The sequence below is a fragment of the Rattus rattus genome, chromosome 2 (assembly GCF_011064425.1).
Source record: "Rattus rattus isolate New Zealand chromosome 2, Rrattus_CSIRO_v1, whole genome shotgun sequence".
NCBI classification, from domain to species: Eukaryota; Metazoa; Chordata; class Mammalia; order Rodentia; family Muridae; genus Rattus; species Rattus rattus.
The window spans coordinates 79,304,588-79,327,264 of NC_046155.1; the positions used below are offsets into that span (position 1 = coordinate 79,304,588).

General features: G+C 47.1%; 1 protein-coding gene across 2 annotated transcripts in view; it reads right to left on the minus strand.

Annotated features, from left to right (window-relative positions):
* The window catches only part of Prkcb (protein kinase C beta), a 335,946-nt gene that overhangs the window by 84,186 nt on the left and 229,083 nt on the right, over nt 1-22,677 (minus strand). For both annotated transcript variants that reach the window (XM_032892724.1, XM_032892723.1), the window contains exons 7-9: nt 21,847-21,981; nt 11,835-11,931; nt 3,072-3,218 (exon numbers count right to left, since the gene is read on the minus strand). In XM_032892724.1, coding sequence (XP_032748615.1) covers nt 3,072-3,218; nt 11,835-11,931; nt 21,847-21,981 — 379 coding nt within the window. The remainder of the gene's footprint in view (nt 1-3,071; nt 3,219-11,834; nt 11,932-21,846; nt 21,982-22,677) is intronic.

Sequence of the window (22,677 nt, forward strand, 5' to 3'; positions counted from 1 at the left end):
TTGGAGAGGAAAGAAATGAGAAAGGGCTGTGAGTGATTACAGAGTTTCTTGGGTGGCAACAATGTTGAGGTTTTCCTGATTGATGTGACAAATTAGAAACCACTGGATTATATCATTTTCATGGGGAGAGCATAATGACACAAGAATTACATCTCAAAAAGCTGTGAGTGAGTGACTGTGTGTGTGTGTGTGTGTGTGTGTGTGTGTGTGTATACATCTGTTTACACCTACCTTTGTCTTTTTCTCTGTGCCTTTGTCTTGGCTAATGAAAGATCTCATTTGTTCTATTAAATTAGAATACGCACGCACGCACACACACACACATGCAAGTATACATACGAGTGACTCAGTTTTCTTTACAAGGTGGAGGTCTGCCCATCCGGCCTGACTCCTGAGCTCAAATAACCCTCAGCTTCTTGAGTAACTGTGTACATAACGGCACCCGACTTAAAACTTAATTTTTAAAACTCCTTCATGAGGCTGAGTACGGTGTTGCTTCCTTATGACCTCAGTGCCTGAGAGGCTGAGGCAGAGGATTGAAGGTTTAAGGTCAGCCCAGGTTATACAGGTCAAAGATGATACAAAACAAGACTTCCCACTGGCCTCAGCCTATCAGAATTTCCTCTTCCTTTCCTCTTCATCATTGAAGAAACTGCTCCACTTTGAAATCCATTCTTCCTAACATTTAAAACACCCTGACTCTTCCCCCTCATATCCCATCTCCAGGCTGCTATAGATTCCTCCTTTCCCACCAAGTAGTGTCTCGCTTCCTGTTAGCTTTTCTTCCAAACTCGGCATAGGCACAGTTCTCACTCATTCACTGAATACATTTTCCTGGCCACCTGCTACATGCCAGCATCCTGTGGACTGCGGCATCCTTCCCGAATCTCTAGATTCTTTATTACCATAATCAGTTCACTGGATCCCCTAATCCAGCCCTAGACAAATTCACCACCCCTTTCTCCACCCCATCCGACTTGCTCATCGCTTCCTGGAAACTCATACAGTGGTGTGGATCACAAACAGCTCATTGTCTGTTGTCTAACCTCGTGGGCCTCAGTGCTGCTGGCCATCCCCTTGGGGTCTGTGCCTCCTTTTCATTCTCATTCCATGCTGGGGCTCTTCAGACTCTGAGACAGCATTTTCAGACTCTACTGAATTTCTGCAGAAAACCCAGCCATGGGCAAGACAAAAATGCAAGCATGCATCCTAGATGCTGAATGAACTGGGTCCACAGAGCCTGAAATCCAGTGTTGAAGTCAACAGGGAAAGGTCTTCCTTTTGGGTCACATAGACCTTAGAGCAGAAAGAAAATAGACTGATAAGGATATCGGAGTGGCATCCATTAATGGTTTCCTTGAGAGGAGAAAATAGAACGGAGGATGGCTGGGCAAGGTGGCACGTGCCTATAATCCCAGCACTCAGAGGGAGGGCTGAGACAGGAGCATTATGGGTAGGAGGCCAGCCTGGGTTATGACATAGGCAAGACCCTATGTCACATAGCAGAATGAGTGAGTGGCTATTTCAAATGGTTGGTTAGGGAAGACCTCAGAGTAGTGGTGTCCAAGTAGAGTGTGAATTAGGACAAGGAGCCAGCCATGCAAAGATTTGAGGGTGTCATTAAAGCTCCATGGGAAGAAAAAAATTGGCTCGACTCAGGCACCCAACAGCCACCATTGTATCTAAAATGTGCTGGGTGACAAAGAGAAAACAAAGCAAAAAAAAAAAAAAAAAAAAAAAAAGAAGTCAAGCAGCAAAGAAGGACCAATGTAAGCCATGAGGGTTGGGTAAGCTAAGCGTGAGAACTGAGAACGGGGCAGAGAAAGAGCTGAATTGTGGCTGGGAGAAGCCTAATTACTCTAGCTAAGCGAAGGGCGCACTGACTACAGTTTCGAGGGGAGAGGGACACCCGTTAGGAGCTTCTGAGGAGGTTTAGCTGAGGGCCATGCTGGTGATCTATTGATCACAAGACTGACTAGTGTATGTAGCATGGATGGGTGCAGGGGTGGTGTGAGGGCAAAGACGGGGAACAGAGGGGAATTCGAGGATAACTCAGTTTTCTGGTTTATGTTTCAGAGAAGAAAAAGAAATTTATATTTTTTGCACACCTGAGTTCACGGGATGAGATTTATACCAGACATATTTGTGGCCCACTAAGGGATCCAAAGACTCCAACCAACACTAAACAAGTCAAGAATACTTATAACACAATCTCAACTCCGGTAAAACAGCATCTCGCGGTATCCATTAAAGCATCCAGAATCTCTCTATGAGTCCCACAGTCATCCTTCAACTGTGCTGCTGCTCAAAAGGAAGCGTTCCCATTCTCAGCTGCCACCGTGAGCTCTTCCAAAAGCAAGCCCGATCCTGTCGCTTCCCTGCTTAAAAACTTTCAATGGCTCCCCACTGCACTGTGGATAAAATCCAGACTTACCTTCCTAGCTCATCAGCGTCAGCAAGACCGGGCCTCTGCATCCTCATCATCCTGCTCCTGTCACTGTGGGCTCAGTGCCTCCTGGTGACCCCTAGAAGGTCTTCCTGCTCATGTCACTGTGGGCTTGGTGCCTTCTGATGGCACTGAGAATGCACCAAGCTCTTCCCACCTCGGGATGCTGGCACTGCTGTTCCCCCTGCTGAAACAGCCTTTCCTTGCTCTGGCTTATATTTAGAGACTCGTGTATTTCAGGCTGTCCTTGAACTCACTATGCAGCTGAGGAGGATCATTCTGCCTCTACCACCTGAGCCCCAAATTTTATGTCTGGTTTATGCAATGCTAGGGACCAAAATTGGAACTTCGTGCAGGCTAGGCAAAGACTCTGAAAACCGAGCGGCATCCTCAGCCCCTTTCTTCTTGTTCTGGATGTATGGCTGGCTCATTCCCACTCCTTAGGGCTCCTTCTCAGGTCACGTGAGTGGGTAGCTCTCAGTGTGTAGGTAACATAAACCTTTGTTCATCTTCTTCATGACATTCAGCACAGGCTACAATCTGAGTTTATTTATGCCCTTCCTTCCCCACCCATAGGAACAGCTGTTCCCTTCGAAGTGGATGCAGCCACCAAGCCATACTGTACCTTGCCAAAGCTGCCTTTCCCCAGCACCATCAGGAAGTTAAAATCGGTCAGTTTCATCCGGTCTCTGTTGCCATTGTTGTCAAATTTGGATATAGTGTTCGCTGTCTTTTCTTCTGGAGCCTTGGTACCTTGGCCAATCTTGGCTCTCTGGAGGAAGAAGAGAACACAGAATGAGGGCTGGGGACACTCTGGTAGGAAGATTTGTGGGCTCAGCAGATGCTGTGGCTCCCACAGCCAGGCACCCACCCTGTGCATTTTTCCACAAATGTACAAGGTTGAGGCCGTCCTGGGTCCCTGTATCTCTCTCTCTCTTTATCCCTTGAATTGCATTCTTGTCCAGGGGTTGCCAAGTCTCCCTTCTCGTGAGCTGTGGAATTCATTGATTTATTTCCCTATCCATCAGCACCCCGTTAACATCCATCTGTCACCTAGAAGACCCACGGTGGTTCCTTCCCTACAAGGCTTCGCAGTAGCCAATAGGAAGTGTCTCATACAGTGGAGTCACCTGCTGCCAAAAATGCTTCATCTTGCATTTGCTGAAGAGTAAGCGCTCACTCCCCAAAAGCCACTTAGCCTCCAGAAGAGCCTTTCCCAGTTGCTGTGCAGAAACAGCTGCTGGTAATTTCTGTCCCCACTTTCTTTGCTTTCTTCACACTGACTTACTCTCACAATTTTTGTTCTCCTTCACAGTGGAATGTAAGCTTCCGGAGGGCAGGGCTTTGCTGGCTTAGTTTTTACTGATTCTCAGGATGAGTATGTGGAGCAAACCAGTGCACCTGACAAATGAACCTTTCTGTACCTCAGTCCCTCTCAGGGTGAGGGTGACAGTGGAGTGAGTTCTTTATGGGTAGACCCCAATGAATGACCACCGTTAGCACTGTTTCTTATTTCTCCTGTTTTGATGGCTGACAACAAAATGCTTCCAGGAGTTAGTTTGGCACCTCCCCGCCCTCCCCTGCTCTCTCATTCATGCGCTCCACCATCAGGTGTAGAGGTCAGTGGGGGTGTGAGTACATGCCTGACACGGTACAAGCAGAGGTAAGAGGGCACCCTTGGGTGTTAGCCCTCATCTACTACTTTGTCTGAGGCAGGGCCACTCTTATCATTCGCCACCACGTGCACCAGGCTGGCTGGCTCTTGAGTTAGTTCTAGGGAGTTTGCTCTCTCAGCCTCTCATCTCTCCATGGCAGCACTGGGATTAAAAATACAGGTAATAAACATACCTGGCTCTACATGAGTTTGTGGAGAGTCAAACCTAGGTCCATGTGATTACACAGGTGCTTTAGGAACTGAGTCACCCTCCCCTCACCCCATACACACCCACCCACCCCTTCCTGAGGTTCTGAATGTCAATGAAGAGGACTCATCTGATCCAGGAGCTCCTACTGGGTGTCTGCTATACACCTTGCCCTGCTGTAGTTGCTCAGGGTAGATCAGGGAGCAAAAGAGATACTGATGCTCAGAGAAGGCACGGCATGCAGGGACTGCATCCTCCATGCTGCATTCCAAGAACTGTGTCAGCTTTAACCCAGGTGAAGAGTCTGTATTGGTAGCTTGCAGGTGAGAGATCCAAGCACAGGAAGTGAAGTAAACACTGACCCAGCTGGGTGGAGCTCAAGGGCCAGGCAGAGGAGAGCTATGAGGACCTGGACAACTGCATCAAGGTGCCCTGGCTGTTTCTGAGCATGCCTTGCAGAAGGACCATGGTGCCAGCCTACTCCGAAGGTCACTCTGGTAAAGTGAAAGAACCCGGTTGATGGCTAAACATATGGAGGCCTTGAGGAAGGAGCTGTGGTTATCAGGTGTCACTTGTGGAAACTTGCTGGATTCATGTTTTTCTGTGTGGGGAGAGTGAAGTGGATGTTTGTGGGATATGGATTCTGTCACCGTGTGTTGCGGTTTGTTGTAGTTTCCTCTCCAACCCGAATCGGCCAGTACAAAGAAAACACAACTCAATTAATATGAAAATAATCTAGCGTCTAGATTGGGCAGATCCACCCTACACTGTCCTATTCCTAGCTCCCAAATCCCTCATCCCTTGCACCTTTTATTTGTCAGGTCTCTAGCTTCTCCTTCTCCCCCGACTCTTCTCTCCTCTCTTTTCCTCCCCCGACTTCCCCCTCCTTTTTTCCCTCCTCCTCTTGACTCCTCCCCTCTCGCTCCCGACTCCTCCCTCTGCCCAAATCTCGAGCTCTTGCCTTTATTTTACAAATTCAGAGAGAACTCCAAGGCAAACCACAACAACCGTGGGGCAGACACAGAGAGGGAGAAGGAAAAGCAGAAAAGGAGAGGATCCATTCTGAGCCCATAGGTACTTGGGGGTCTTTCCACCCAGGGGAGAAGAAGTGTGTCTGAGGGTCTGGGTGAGAAGACAGAAGATCTGTGAAGTTGATTTTAGAGGGTGAGGAGCCATGCTCCTTTCACACAAAGGCCACGTCAGATTTGTTTCTTTCTCCTGTACTATGTATCCCACTACTGACATTTAGTGAGCGAGACTGCAAAGCTCCCAACGCTTTCTGTCTTCTTAATTAGTGTCTCAAAATATTGAAGTTGGGACCTGGGGAGATAGCTCAGTTGGTAAAATGTTTGCCTTGCGAACACACAGACCTAAGTTCCTGCCGCAGAATCTACATTAATAAAAAGTTGGGCGTGATGATACAGGCTGGTAATCCCAGGGCTGGGGAGGTGGGGATGGGAGGGTGGTTCCCTGGAGCTCACTGGGTAGCAGCTTAGCCAATGAGAGACCCTGTCTCAAAATAAAGGTGGATGGTGCCTGAGGAAGGACACCCAAGGGTGTCTTCCGGCTTCCACGGGTAGACACATGTGGGCCAGCACACACATGAACACTCATACACAAATAAATAAAAATAGATAAATAATTGATATGTAAGCAGTAAAATGGACAGATCTTGAGTGTATCCTTCTGTGGATTTTGACAATAAACATTTACTCATGCCCCAAACAAGATCCAGAACAAGTCCAACTCCCTAAGGTTTGTAGCTGATCTTCCCTAAGTAACAATGAAGGCAACCTTTGCTCTGGTGTCTATTCTCATAGGTCAGATTTCTCCTCGAGTTTCATCCAAATAGAATCAAAGTGCATAAACCCTTTCACATCCTTCTTCCTCCTCTCATCAGAATGTTCTTGAAACCCCTCTACAGGGTTGTACAAACCAGGATGCCCTCACTGGATAAACCCTCACTGGGTTGCTGAGAATTCATTGATGGCATTAATCTTTCTCCTGTCGATGGCTGTTGGTGCTGTTTCAGGCTACTAACGAAGCAATTGGCCCAGTCCTCGAGCTAGTTGTTTGACAGTAAGACTGTTAACATTTAAGCCTAAGATACCCAACAAGCATCAAGAACATCTGAAAGACAGGGATGGGGTCCCGGGGAGGGGGAGATGAGTCAAACATGAGACCATCTCATCTGGGTGGAGACTTCACATAAGGAGCCTGGACACAGCCCTTGCCATCCTGAATCCTTCCTCCAGCCTCCTGGGTTTTTCCTGACTGATACAAGTCCCCCTCCCTGTGTCACTGCTTCGTCACTGTGTCTCCTATTACTTGGTAGCTGACTTGGGATGCGCTGGACTTGCTTCCATGCTCCACTTCCGTCCAGCCATTGTGCGCATGTGCGTCCACTGGGAGGTCCTAGAACAAATCTCTTTCATTTGATTTTTATTTTATGTGCATGGATGTTTTGTCTGCACGTGTGTCAGTGAACTGCTTGTATGCAGTGCCTGTGGAGGCCAGAAGAGGACATCAGATCCCCTGGAACAAGAGTTACAGACAGTTGTGAGAAACATATAAAGAAGGGTGGGCTGGGATTTGAACCGTGTCCTCTGGAAGAGCAGCCAGTACTCTGATCCACTGAGCTATCTCTCCAGCCCCACAAATAACCAAGTTTTAATAATCTGGGGGTCGGGGAGGGGTTTGTTTGTGTGCTGTGGTTTAGATAAGGTTCCTGTGCTGGAGGCTTGGTCGACAGTTTATGACATGAGAGGTGATGTAACCTTTAAGAGGTGGGAGCTTTTGGGAAAAGTGTGTGTTTGGGATGCCACCCTTGGGGAAGAAATGATGCTGGTTTCATGGAGTCATTTCCCCCCAGAGCAGCCTTTAGAGAGCAAAGTCAGCTGTGTGCTGAGCCCCTTCAACACACATCCAGGTCTTTTTCTATTTTGCTCGAACGTCGAAACCCAGACAAGGTGGCTCTCAGATGCCACACTGATAGGACTGTGCAGTGTTCCAGCCTCCAAAGTGTGTGTGTGTGTGTGTGTGTGTAGGGAAACCCTTCTTTTAAATTACCTACCTTCAGTACTTGGTTGCAGAAATAGTGTTCAATATCTAGAATCTAAATAAGAAGTCTACTCTGCCCAACTCTGCTGCTATTTTAACATTTAAATCAGATGCCAACTATTGAAGATCAGGAGAGGTCTTATAAAATCTAGACTTGGGGTGGAAGTGTGGCTCAGTAATTGAGTACTTTCTTGACATACATAAGGTCCTGTGTCCTCTCCTTACTACTAAATACAAAACCAGGCTCCCAGCGTCTTCTAAAGGAAAGGCTTTCTCTTTAGAAGAAAGCATGGCAACTCTCAATAACCTGGGCTTTCTTCTTGTTATCTCCATGGCTCCTGAGAGCACTGGGGGCTGTTTCCCTGCCCCTGTGGACCTTCTGAGGACAAGAACTGATCACACATCTCTCTACAGATTCCAGAGTTACAGGTGCCTCCCAGGTCCTGCATCAAAGAGAGGGCAACACAAAATGAAAGTCACAGCACAAACAACCGTCCACCAGTGACTGCCTTTCATGTTTGCAATTTGGAGCCAGAGAAGCCTGTGCAGGACCGAAGCAGAAAACCATCCCTTCCAAGTGGAGTGTGTCGCTTTACATTATGTCCTAGGGAACCAGAAAGGCTCCAGGTTCTATCTCAGATGATCAATACCAGTCCTGACCTCAGGCCCCTTTGTACCCCATCCTTCCAAGTGCACTTCCAGCTACCCCAGAAGAGCAGAAATCATGGGGTGCCTGGAGAGGCTCCCATCTATCCCGGGGGGGGGGATGTGCTGAGCTTTGCTGATTCCCAGGGGGGAACTGGCAACCCCATGATTAGTATTCGACACCTGGATGCTTATGATGAACCAGGGGCTTCTAGAGGCATGATGTCATTCAATCCTCACTTAATCTTTCCATAGTGTCAGAATCCCTGTGTTACACATGTTACAGGGTTGAAAGCTCTGGGCTGCTGCCCAACCACATCCTCAGGCTCACCTTAGGGGTAGGTGCCTCCGGTAGAGGGCTAAAAGTAACGCCCCAGACAGGGACACTCAGCAAGGAAACTCTCATGGTTTTCTTTTATTAGGGGGTGGGGGAGGACGAGCAAGTCTAGCTGCTTGTAGCAGCAACAGCTTGATCTGACAGTCACTCCCAGTAGCAGCAGATTCACACACAGCTATGGGAAAAAAAACGTTGGGGAAAATCTCACCATACTCATCATGTACAAAGACCCCTTGCCTTTGATTCCAAAACAATACGGTACTGGCCATTTAGAGACCATTGCAATGTAATGTGCATTCTAAGTCATCTGGACTGGTTTAAAGTGCACGGAAGGACACGTACGCATGTGCACACATGCATACACACACACAGTGGCATTCTGTGTATCTCCAGGTTTGGATATCTGCTGGGAGCAGGGCTCTGGAACCAATCTCTCACTGACATAAAGGGAAACTGTCCTTACCTACCCCTTCTTTTCCTCATCACCTGCTCCTGACAAGGCTTGTAGGAGCCAGTTCCCAAATCAACTACTCACTTGACTGACTGGTGATTTTGAGAAAGGCCCCACTGTGTAGCCTAGGCTTGTTGCTAACTCTATCTTCTTGCCTCGGCCTCCCAAGTACTGGAAATAGAATTATTCCTTCAGATCAGGCTTCGGGTCCTTATAATTTATTTCTAAAAGAACTCAAACCCAGGGTCATAATCAGTTCTGGTACCCTGGAAAGTTACTTCACTTCTTGGGCTTCGGTTTCTTCTTCTGAAAGAGAATAGTTGGGAGTGGTCCCAGGGTAGTCTTCAGAGGTGTGACAAGGAAGGCACTCAGAGTGACACAGTGTGTCATAAGTATTTTGTTAAATAAGAGAATCCAGAGCCTGCTGGGCAACTCACTCTGAACCACCCAAATAGTCTCTTCCCCAACCCACAGGCAAGGCCAGAGGGAGAGGACACCCTCCAGAGGATATTCTGAACTGTCTTCTCATTGTACCCAGGGTACCCCACCACAGCACACTGTCACCCCAATTCTGAAAGCCCCTGTAGCCTGTCCCTCGTCATTCAGAGTTGCTCCTGAGAAGAAGCTTGAAGGTTATTCCTGACTCATCCTGTGCCCTTAATTGCTTATCATGAGGGAATTACATTTCTCATGCTCAAGGTCATGTTGAAGGTCAAAGAAAATCCCTGCTTGTGTCTGACAGCGATTTCAATCTGTTGGAAGCGCGCTCTCTCTCTCTCTCTCTCTCTCTCTCTCTCTCTCTCTCTCTCTCTCTCTCTTTTAATCAACAACTATGGTATAGCACGATTATAACTCAGGCATAAACAAGTATTTGCAGGCTCCTGCTAGGGATAAAGGGACATATTTTGTCGCATGCAGATAAAACAGTACTTCAAGCCAATTACTGTCTCAGACAAATGCTCTATTCGCATGCACATACAGAATGTTTTCTTTGGTTTTTGGAAATGTCACCCCTACTGCCCCAGGACGGAAGACATTATTTTTTGCAAAGCTGAAGCTTCATTTTCTACAAGAGAATGCCAGCCTTGTATTTTTGTTTTGTTTTGTTTTTTCCACCCATAATCACAACGCTTCAGCCAACAGACACTGCCAGCCCAGAAAGATTTCTTTGGAAGTCTTGCCTTCCAGTTCTTTTCTGAAAATACCCAATTCACAACTTGATGTGGTGGGAAGTTTCTTTTATCCAGAATTACGCAGCCACCAAGAAAATGAAGTTCAGTGACCAAGGTCATTGCATATGTCACTTTGTCCTTGAGACAAATACCTGACAGACCCAACTCCTAAGAGAAACCATGTATTTGGCTCCCAGCTTCAGAGGGGTCTGCCCACGGTCTCCTGGCCCTTTGCACTTGGGTGGAACATCACAGTGGTGGGAGTGTGTAGCAGGGGACAGCTGCTCACATCACGGTGAACAGGAATCAGAGAGAAGACAGGAAGAGGCTAGCTAGGGACAAGACACCTACAGGGACCCACTACCAGTGCCTAATTCCTCCAGCAGCTGAAGTTTCTAGAACTTCCCAAAACAAAGCTACCACTTGGGACTAAGCTTTGAAACCTTAAGCCTATGGGAACATTCCAGATTGAAACTATAGAAGAAGGAAGATGACTGGCAAACCCAAGGCCAATGTGTTTATTCCACTCATGTCCAGGAAGACCCCACGGCATCGTTGGCATTACCATTATCCAGACTGTGTGGAGGACCCAGGCTCAGGACAAGAGCCCATGAGTACTCAAGTTCTGTGTGTCTAGTTGAGTGGGAAGTTAACATGCTTCTTGGGGTAAATGACAAAACCTTTCTCAAAGCCATTGCAGCCAGATACTCTGACCTCATCGGCTTCCCCAAACTCACCTGGAACTCAGCCCATGGCCTCCACACTCTGCCCTCACTGGCCTTCTTACAGGCTCATAGAGCTGCTGTGTACCATGTTTCCCACATGGAAATACTTTCAAGTCATGTGATGCACATATACCATGCATAGTTACACCTGCCTCCCCCTGAATATCTCCCTTTGCAAGATTGGCAAGTGTCTCTGCACACCGACTACCTCACAGCAGAGGACGAGAGGGAGCTGTGGTGGTTTGAATAGGTTCGGCCCCCACAGACTCCTGTGTTTGAATGGTTGGCCCATGGGGAGTGGCACTGTTAGGAGGAGTGGCCTTGTTGGAGGAAGTGTGTCACCATGGACCCAGGCTTGAAGGTCACATATATGCTCAAGCTCCGCCCAATGCAGAAAATAGCCTCCTCCTGGCTTCCTGCGGGAGGCAGTCCCTTTCTGCTGCCTGAGGATCAAGATGTGGAACTCTCCACTCTTCCAGCACTGCCTGCACACTGCCATGCTTCCTGCCATGATGATAATGGACTGAACCTCTGAAACTGTAAGCCAGCCCCAATTAAATGTTTTCCTTTATAAGAATTACCTTGGTCATGTTGTCCCTTCACAGCAATGGAACCCTAACTATGGCAGGGGCCCTGGTCTCAAAGACAGAAAAGGAACTTATCTGTAGTATCTGTTTCTGTAGAAACAAACAGCAGTAGAGTCCAAGGTTACACCCAACCCCACGGCTTGGACAAAATGATTATTTGTGAGGATCTGTCCACAGGAGCTCTCATAGACTCACCAACAGTCAGTCTACTTGAGACCAGCACAGACCCACAATAGACCCAAGTTCAGAATTCAAGCAAAATATATCTCTCCTCTGTCCACTTCTCCTCTCCCATTGTTACCCTTCCAGTCCAGATCAGTATCACAGAGACCTGGGCATGGAATGAGCACTTGGGAAGAAACCACTAAGCCTGAACCAGTACAGAGAAGACGTCACAAGGCAGAGGTTCTCGAAGTAGGAGTTTTCTAGGAGCTGGAACAGCATGGCAAAGGCTCAGAGTCATGAACAGTCTGACACCAAGGGATAAAAAGATGGCAGTAATACAGTGTATCTGGTTTCCGTAGAAACCATGGAAGAACAGAACCTTACCTCAAACTTCTGCCGCAGCTCTTCATTGCCCTCGCTTCCTTCCGGTGGCACCGGCACATTAAAGTACTCGCCTTCTTCCTGGCTTAGTAATTTGAACCTAGGGAGAGACAAGGGGTTGGGATAAGTCTGTGACTGTGACAGCATCAAGCTGAGCAGAAGATCGACCTAAAAGCCTGTGTTGAGGGCTGGGGAGATGGCTCAGTGCGGTAGAGTGCTTGTCATGAAACTCAAGTTCAAATCCCCACAATGCACATAAAGCTGGTAATGTATCTGTGCACCTAGAACTGCTGGACTGAGACCGGGAATGAAACAAGGGACTCTCCAGAAAAAACTCAACAGTCAGCTGGCCTGTTTATGCAGCATTGAGCAACACCTTGACCCAAACGAGGTGGACGGTGAGGACCTAGCATGCCGACTGTGGCAGACGTGCACTGGTGCACACACAGTCCTATGAGCTCTCTGCTGAGTCATGCTAGCAGGCTCCCTGCTCTCTTCCCCCTCTTCCCATTCCCGATCTGCTCCCTTCTATACACAACCACAGACCTCACAGTGCTGTTTCCTCCCTCAGAGGCTGACCAGGCTCTGGTTTTGGCTTCTGAAGGTACAGTGTCCCTGTGGGTCTGCTTTCCAATCCTGGCATTGCACAGCGCTTTGCATAGGTCCTACCTCACCTCCTTACTCACTTGGATAACCTTGGATCCAAAGTCCGCCTGAGCCTCTGTATTTTTATCTACATGTTGGAATAGAAATCCTTTCTGCATAGAACTGAAAGGTGGTATGTGTGGGAAACAAATGCAGTACCAGGCAAAACCTCAACAGACACCATCAGCTTTGCCGTCATTAACAATATCAATGGTCTGATCATCTTCATGGGGGCTTTCGTTTATTTTTTTCTGAAGATATATATTTTCTGAAGATATATTATATTTTATTAACCACAGGTAATAAAATAAAATAAAATGAGGAGGGGAAGGGAGCAAAGGTGAGGGCAAGGCTCCCAAACTCCTCCTCCCGGACAGTTCTCCCTAAAGCTTGACATGTATGATGTATACACATGGAATCTTAATCTCAATCTTTTTTCTCAATTCCCACATCCTCTTAAGCAGTGTCCATATGGAGGGAGAGATGAATCAGAAGCAGCAATACAAGCCTCTGAGCCTCTCACTGGATGCTCAGTTTGCTCCCCAGAATTTCTAAAAGATGCAAGACTAAGAACATGTGTGTGCACATCTGCTAGATCTCCAGGAAGCTTGCTGTGCACACGGGTCCTAGGAGCTTCTACAGGTGACGTGATCGTGAGAGAATATGCGTTGCTGTGTGGCAAGCTTCGCCATGCATAAACTTCATGTGGGTGCTGCCAAATCTGCACATTGTTTTGACTTAATGTTTTTCATGAAAATGATTTTTGAAGTTTTAAAAAATAACAGTGAGTTCACATTTTAAAGTCCATTGTCTGGCTTGAAGATGAAAGTTAGCAGATATGAAGATCTAGATTTGCTTACTGACACAGACAAGAGGGTTGTGTGTGTGTGTGTGTGTGTGTGTGTGTGTGTGTGAGAGAGAGAGAGAGAGAGAGAGAGAGAGAGAGAGAGGGAGAGAGAGAAGAGAGAGAGAGAGAGAGATCCCATCTATTCCTTTAAGATAAATCCAGTCACTTTCTTCAAGTAAAAATGACTGTTAAAGTGAAAGATGGGGCTAAAGAGACAGCCCCGTGGGTGACATGCTTCTTATGTGAGCATGAGAACCAAGTTCAGGTCCCCAGCACAAAAGAAAGGAGCGGGGCCCTCTAATCCCATCCTGGATTAGAAACAGGAGGATCTCAGGAGGTTTTAGCCAACTGGTGAGCTAAAGGTTCAAAGAGAGGCCCTGTCTCAAAGCACGAGGCAGAGAGCAATGAGGAAGACACACTGACAGCTGGCTCCTCCCATGCTCCCACTGCGATGCTCGTCTTAAGCACATGAGCCCAGCCAACTACAGACTGAAATCTCTGAAACTGCGAGCCAAAGTATAGCTTCAATTTTAAGTCATTCTGTTGGGTAGGGTTAGTCCAAGGAGGTGCAGGTGTTCCCACAGTCCAGCATGAGGCTTCCCCACCCTAGATGGAACAGCAAAGGGTGAGTGTCACAGCATCTAGGCATCTACATCCAGGGCCTTACACAGTACTAAGATGAAGTGGACACATCAGCACAATCCACACTCTGACTATTGGCATCCAAAGTGATGCTGGGCCTCACATTTCAGAAAGTACAGTTCACTGGCTTTCACAGGTAGTGTGAACCCCAGCTACCCACAAGCCTGAATCAGATGAGCAAGGTGTATGAGAACCCAACACCCAGGAGGCTGGGGGAGGGGCCAGCTCCTGGAGCAGGCCTGCCACAAGCAATGTAGGGAGGATAGACCGAGCTTATATGCACTTCTGCTGAGCCCAGGAAAGGACACTGTATCCTAGAAGAAAAGAAAAGGGACTCTGTCCAGCTTAACAATGTGCACAGAACTTTACAGTATGCAAAGGAGGACACCTCCCCCTCAGGAGGGACTCTTGCCTGTGTAGCACATCTCTACCTGTGGTCCCCACCAGAGAACAGTATATCTGACACGGGTGAAATTACAAAAGGCCCCTGGCTCTCTTATCTGGATCTGAGGGACTAGGAAAGGGACCCTGGTCACCTCTGTGCTCATCCTTCTATGAGAAGAGATAAAGGTGGCAGGACACACGTAAACCCAATGAGAAAACATGGATGTGGTAGATCAGACAACCCGGGAGAGCAGCTGCAGCAGGAAAGTCCTACAAAATGTCTCGTTCATATTTTCCATGAGAGTCAAGAGAGACAGAAAAGGGAACAATCTGAAATTAGGAAAGATTGTTTCAGAAGAAAAATCCAATCACTGAATTTCAGAATCCACTGGGGACATGAACACAGGATGGGTAATTCAGACAATTAGGGAATTAGAGAATGGAGCGGGGCAATGTCTCTGCTCGCCGCCTTGATATTTATCATATTAGGTTAGAGTTACGCAGACACTCTCTGTCCACTAAGAGAAGTACATAGGAAGGAAAGTGGCATTTCACATGAATGGGCAGAATTTCATAACGCACATGTTGGGGAAACATTAATATCCTCAGTACTAAGAATTCTTTTTCTCTGCAGTGCTGGAGACCAAACGCAGGCCTTGCTGGCTAGGCAAGTGCTCTATACTGAACGACAGCCCTGTAAACAGTTCTTAGGAACCAACGAGAAAAGCACAAACCCTCACAAATATAAACAAATAGTCTGCAAATGTCTTAGCATAATTGGAGCTACAGATGTGTACGAGCCTTGGTTTGAGTGTTTGACATATACGTCACTGAGAGTTGACGTGTAAGGATGAATAATACTGACATGCATTCATCAGCTGGAGATCTTTTTTTTAAAAAAAATACAGGATGTGTTAGCAAACATTTTACTGACACACACATTCTCAGAGCCATCAATTTCAGTCTTGTGGATTTATTAGGACATAATTAAAACTGTATACACTCAGGAGTTGAGCTTCCAGTTTGTTGTTGTGAGTTATTATTTTTATAGATATGCATTTCCTGCCTTACAATAAATGACTGTCTCATGGGAGCAGATCTACAAAGTGGGTCACATGAAGCTATAAGAAATGGTGTTTGGAGCTGGTGGTGGTGCGCACCTTTAATCCTGGCATTTGGAAGGCAGAGACTGACAGATCTCTGTGAGTTCAAGGCCAGCCTGGTCTACAGAGCTAGTTCCAGGACAGCTAAGGCCACACATAGAAACCCTGTCTTAAAAGAAACACACACACACACACACACACACACACACACACACACACACACACACACACAAAGCAAGAAAGCAAGAAAAAGAAAGCAAGTTTGACAGCAGCTCAGCTCAAAGACAAAGAACTTGCTCGTCAATCAAGAGGGTGTGGTTAGGAGCCCTAGAACCCACATAAAACTGGGCCCTGGATCTGTAACTTTATCTTCCTAGAATCTCAGAGGTCACCTAGCTTGGTGTACCCAGCAATGAACCAGAGTCTGCCTTAGACAAACTGAAAAAAAAATGATGACCAACACCAGAAACTGACCTCTGACCTCCACACCACATGCATGCCACGGCACACAAACACCACCCCTTCGTGAATGTTCACGCAAATAAACATGTATATACACAGGCATGCACACTACACCTATACACAGGCTTAAAAAATTATGTAGCCAAGGTTATTGAGCGATGGGGACAGGTTCATAATATGTGAGACTTTATTTTTATTTTACAAGGTGCATCGCCAGAGAAGAAAGATGAAGGAGCAGATTAGGTCTCCTCAACTTCCTCACTCAGAACACACACCAACAGTCCTTCTCCTTGCTGACCTAGCCCTCGCTTCACCAGTGCTTCAAGATGCCTGCAGTTCACTAGGCACAGGCTTGCCTCAGGGCCTTGGAGTAAGCTGCTTTCTCCCTGGAAAGCAGCAGGATCCAATTCCTCCTCCCTTTAGGCCCCTGCTAAATGTCACCTTGCTAGTAAATTCTTTCCTGAGAAAGGGCCTGAAATCCACATACCAACCCTGCTCCCAGCACTCCCCAGACCGCATTTATCAGTCTGGAGCACGCCATGGCCCCCTTACCACCAATGTAACAATGTTACTTCTTTTTCTCTACTTAGAGAGAAATCTCCCTGAGGCTGAAGATATGTATCTGTTTTGTTCTTTTGTGTCTCTTGAGTACAGAGGGTTCCACCGCTGTGCATTTTCATGGTAAGAAGAGGCAAGTGACTGTATGTATGTCATCAATGAGGTTACAATCAGAAACATCAACCATGACAATGATGACATCATGTCACATCAAATGTGACAAGGATGACACAGGAGGAGTTACACAGAACGTGGTGTTGTTATATTCATAGAAGGAAACAAAACCACTAGAAATGAAAGTAAAAAGTTTCTGATTGAGAGAGCCAGGGCGAGTGTTATGCTCTTAGCTTAAGCAAACAAAATGAAAATATAAAGGCATAAGAGGTCCATACACCATGAAGATGTGCAGTTCATCAACGCTGAAACATGCATCCTAGAGACAACAAATACGGTTTTTATTCAAACGACCGTAGAATATCTAGCATTGAATGTAGACTAAGTTTGCTTGAAAGGAAGGGAAATAAGACAAACTGCAAGGGGCTAGAGCCCTGGCTCCGTAGCTAAGAACACTGGCTGCCCCTGCAGAGGTTCAACTCCCAGCACCAACACTGCTCATGACCATCCGTAACTCCAGTTCTAGGGGATCAGAAACCTCTTCTGACCTCCATAGATATCAGGGATGAACATATGTACATCCGTACATGTAGGCCAAACCCTCATACATATAATACAATAAAGTAAATAGCTATAACTTCTAAAGAGAGAAAAGAAGCTGCGTTTCCTGTCTAAACCATGTATTGTAACTTGACACAGGAATGGATACTTGAAGACTTAGTGTGTGTGTGTCTGTCTGTCTGTCTGTCTGTGCACTGTGTTCATGCAGGTACCCAGGAAAGCCAGAAGAGGGTATTGGATCTTCCCAGGAAACAGAGTTAGAGGTAAGTCGTCTGATCTGGGTTCTGGGAACCAAACTCTGTAAGAGCAGCAAGTGCTCTTAACTGGTGAGCCCTCCTCCCAGCCCCACGAGCACATATCTAAATGCAAAGCTAATTCTCCAGGTTAAAGAAATGTGCCTACATGTAATTTTGTAAGAATGAAAAAGAAGAACACATTTATTTCCCAGACCAAGAAAGAGCAACAGAACTCAGGATGTGACACGTCAAAACTTACAGAAATTGCCTATTCCCACAATAGCGTTTGTTATTCTTAAAGAACTGGGTAAGGTACGGAGAGAAAAACAAATAGCAAAATACTCAACTGGAGTTCAAAGACAAATGCAAAATAAACAGACAAAGAGAAGAAAACAGACATAGAACTGACGCATAGTCCCAGAGCAGATTCTTTGGAGAAAACAAACCAAACAAATAAAACAGATGAATCTCCAGCCAAACTAAAAGGAAGGGAAGAGCATTAATAGACACAATTAGACACACCGGGGAGGGTTTGGCAGAAGGTAGAGAGCTGGCAGCAAAGAAGCAGATGAGTGGCCGGGGGCAGGTGCTGCACATCTGGAGGCTTCCACAGCTGCCTCTGTGGGTTCTGCCACATGGTTTTAAGTCCCAGTCAAGCATCACCAGACGACCAGGACACACTCGGTAGACTTCCTCGTGATCTGGGCATCATAGATTGTACTAACCCAAATCTAGGTGGCAGAGCCCTCTGCATCCCTGAGCTTTGGGTCTAGCCTGCTGCTCCCCGGGGCAAGTCTGTACAGTGTGTTCCTGTAACGGAATCCCAGAGGCACCAGCTGTACATCCATATTTGGCCGGAGGACTTTTTCCAGACCTGTTACTGATGTAGAGGAGCACTGTCAGCATCACACAACAGGTAGCTGTATGACACAGCAGGAAGGAGCGAGGAGTCCACCTCCTACTGGAGAAGGAACTGAGTTTGCAAGGTGGCTTGTGACTTAACATGGGCGCGTGTTAAAAGGCTCTCTTGGGGGCCTGTGAAGTTAGCTCCGTCCGTAAAGTGCTTCCTGAACAAACATAAGGTACCTGAGTTTAGAACTACAGCACCCACACAAAGCAACCTGGGTGTGGCATCGTAGGCTGCAATCTCAATGCTGGGAAGCAGGGACAGAAGGTACCTGGGGAATTTCCTGGCTAGTCTAGCTGAAACACAGTGTTCAGTATGCCTTAAAAAAATTATTACTAGTAATTCTACTTTTTTTTTTTTGAGAGAAAGAAAGACATACAGAGAGAGAAGGGAAGGGAGGGAGGGAAAGGGGGGGGTCTACCTTGTAGCTCAGGTAGACCTTGAACTCATTTTATAGCTAAGGGCGATCTTGAACTTCTGACTCCTCCTGCCTCCCCATTCCCAGTGCTGGAATTACAGGCCTGTGGCAACATATCTAGTATGAGTGGCTTTGGGGCAGGCACTAGGCTCTTGTGCATGCTAAGCAACTCTTCTGATTATCATATCCAGGTCTCTTACATCTTTCCATTGCCTTTCTCTTTGCTTGGGTTAAATGCATAGCTTTTGGTAAATTTCTCCCAGGAAAACTGTTTCAGTCAACAACTGTTTTAAGCAAACAATTGTCTTTTTGTTGTTGTCATTTAAAACTGAGTAGAGCAGGCAGGCTACCCAAGCAGAAGGCTGTTGTGTGTGCTGGGCTAAATGCTCAGAGAGCAAAACTAGAGATGCAGGAAAAAAAGAAAGAAAAAAACCAGCTTTGTTTCTGAAATGGACTTAAGCTCCTCACACATCTTAATTGGCCTGGGAAAGAAAGGAGTGGGGAGTTAGAAGGAGGATGGCTCCCTGCATCTCCTTCCTTCATAGACTGTGCTGTCAGAGCAGCTGTGCTAGAGGAGGGAGGGTTACCTGTAGCAGAGACACCATCTCTCATCTCTCCGTGAAGGAAATTCAGAAATAAGGAGTTCCAGAAGCACCGAGGGGGTGGGGGTCGGGGGGACAAACACACACACACACACACACACACACACACACACACACCACCACCACCACCATCATCAACAACAAAAACTCCAAACAAACAAACAAACAAACAGGGCCAGATGTAACCTGAGGCTGGAAGGCATTGTACCTGCTGAGGAAGAAATCAGGAACCTGAGGTGCAAGCAGGAAGCCAGTAAGGTGCCTCAAATCGAGGTGGGGCCAGACTTGCTCTTGGGGTCTGAGATGCTGTTCAGAATGGCTACTCTACTGGAGAGAAGCCTGGAAAGCACCACCAGCAAAAGAAGCCTACTCCATGGCCACACGGATGGTCTGAAAAAGTCTAAGGACAGTCTTCACAAAAGAAGCCATGCTTTCCAGTGCCTAGGATTCCTGTGCTGTGTGTTCAGCCCAGGGCCTGGCATCCAGTCAGAACCAGTCAGTAGTAACTATTCTTATTACAATTATTATTCCTGCCTCACTTCTTGCAGGATCATGGGCTTGCAGAGGGAGGACACCCTGTCTGTGCGTCCATGAAGTCAAGAACAAGGCGGGGAAACATATCCAAAATAATGAAGGGGAGAAAGGACGACTGGACTTTTCCTGTCACACTGGCATTAGTCACATTAAGCAGCTCCTTCCGCCCATTGTGTCACTCTGTTTAATTTAGTCACAGCGTGCCAGTGGCCCCTGTTCTGCAAAGTTCATCCTGTCAACTTCTGGAAAAGTGCATTAAGTCCATCTTTTGATTCAGGCTAATAGATGACAGAGCCCCAGGGCTGGGTTTCCATTGCTCATTTACGTGTGTGTGTGTGTGTGTGTGTGTGTGTGTGTGTGTGTGTGTGAGAGAGAGAGAGAGAGAGAGAGAGAGAGAGATTTAATGTAAACACCAATTTCCTAGACATTAGTCTATAAAATCTTCCCATGGAGTTGGCTTCTGTCCTCAGTAGTGAGCTGGGGACAGCCTTGACTCGTGATCATTACTTTACAAGCATGGTGAGGGGTTTTGGGAGAAGAGGGTATTTTGAGGCAGGGATTCTCTTTCTACTCCTATCTATCCTGGAATTCCCTCTGTAGACCAGGCTAGCCTCAAACTCACAGAGATTTGCCTGCCTCTGCCTTCTTAGTGCTGGGATTAAACGCATGCGCTACAATCCGGCTAAGTATGGTGTCTTTAACCACTTCTGAATTGTGCTTTGTTTAATAGCAACCCCAGCATGCTCCTGTCCATGTCACCTCTCTCATTACATGGCCTTTGACTTGTTGTGAGTAATTTGTTGTTCAAGGTTTATCTCCGCTCCCCCATGAGTTCCACAAAACACACCTGTCATCTTTCCTGATGCACCCCCTAGGGATTAGAATATTTTGTCCATTTGAGTAAGAACCCAAGATAAATCAAAATAGGGGGCAGGGACTAGGAGGCTATCAGGTGGACAATGGGGATGTGTGGGCTGGATGATGTGTTGTTCTCTTTCTTGAGAAGTCAGTTTGATTTGTCTTTTCTTTCACTGGGAACTGAAGAAGTCCTAAGTGAGACAATTTTGAGAGGAGATAATTTATCTTTAAGAACTAAGAACAGCTCCAATCACCACTTCCCCCAAAGTGATGTTTGGGAAGCCAGGTTAGATCATTGATCCTTACTCATTTACTCTGGTGACTGTAAAGTGGACCCCCATGGGGCCACCCCACTTCCCTGTTGGAAAATATTGGATGAGGACGCTTTGTTCTGGCACTAGAATGGAGCAAAGGAAAAAACTCCAGAAGAAACAAACCATTGTTGGTGACAGTGGACAGGCTGGGGTGGCACTGTCAACAAGGACACACCTCCTTAAGGAGTCAAGATTGGACAATGGGTAGCTCAGATTTATCTGGGAAACTCCAAGATGTCTTTAGTACCACAAAGCTGTGTGCCCTAGGGCAGAGGTGGTAAACTAGGTAAGAACTGTGGCCAAGAGAGAATCGTGTCTTCATCACCCAGTGAATTCTAGTGGTGTGTTTGTTTCTGCCTGCCCCCCAGTTTCTGGCCCCCTTGCCATGCCGGTGCAGGGGTAGCAGATACATGCTGCTTTTGTCCTGCCCGCTTTTGCATGGGTGGTGGGGATCTGAATTCAAGTCCTTGTGCTTACATAGCAAGTGCTTAACGACCGTGCATGTGGGTAGGTGCCTCACCACCGAGCCATCGCCCAGGCCCCCTTTTACTTTTTATTTTGAAGCAAATCCTAACTAAGCTGTCCAGGCAGGTCTTCACCTTGCCATCCCCCCAGTCCTAGTCTTCTGAGGAGCTAGGATGAAAAGCCCATGCCACCAGTCCCAGCTAATTGCTGTTCTGTGAACTGAAGAGCCAAATAAGGCCTCGCCAAGCTGTGAGTCATCGCCTTGGGCTTCTGTTTTCATATTGCAACTTTAAAGGAAACCATATCTGATCCCATGTCTGACGGACTGAAGTGAATTGTTGTTTCCAATGCAGAGTCCTTCTTACCAGCCATCCACGCCGGCTTTCTGTAGTTCTGAAATCCCAAACGACAGAGATCCCATGAAGTCATTCCTGCTGGTCAGGTCCCAATCCCAGATCTCTACCGACAGTCTTCTGTCTTTGTCTGATTCCTTCAGCTGACTGGAGAGAGGGGAAGGAGGGAGGAGGAGAGGGAGGGAGGGGAGGGAGGGAGGAGGGAGGGAGAGGGAGGGAGGGAGGGAGGGAGAGAGAGAGAGAGAGAGAGAGAGAGAGAGAGAGAGAGAGAGAGAGAGAGCGCTGAGGCCATCATGATTTCTCGAGCAGATAGACGAAATGTACAAAAGGATGAGACCCTGAGGTAGAAATGCTGTCACGAGCTGCTGCAGGAGACACACTTGGTTTCTATTCCTCTGGGTTTGGGGCTCATTCTGTTTGACAGCTGTGGCTCAGGTGGGGGACCTAGGCCAGTTCCAACAAAAGCAGGCCCATCTCTGTCTGCTGTCTCTGTTTTGATTCCCATGGACAGTCACCAGGAAAAATTCCAATACCCAAGACATCACTGGGCATGCATGTGTCTGCATTTGCACACCTATGAGTTGAATATGAAGCAGAGACTGCAAGGAGAAACCTCCCGCTAGTGTCTCAGGGGACACTTTTCTGTGACAAATTCCTGAGAGACTCAGGTAGTCCTTGCTTTATCCTGAAAAAGAGGCAAGAGTATGAGGCTACTCCCGAAAACCATGCTACCGGCCTGTGGCTACAACACGACCTGTGGGGTCAAACCACAGAACGCTGTATCCTGCTCAGCCTTCTAATTACCAAGGGACCTCTTTAGCAAGCCCCATGCATAAAATAGGA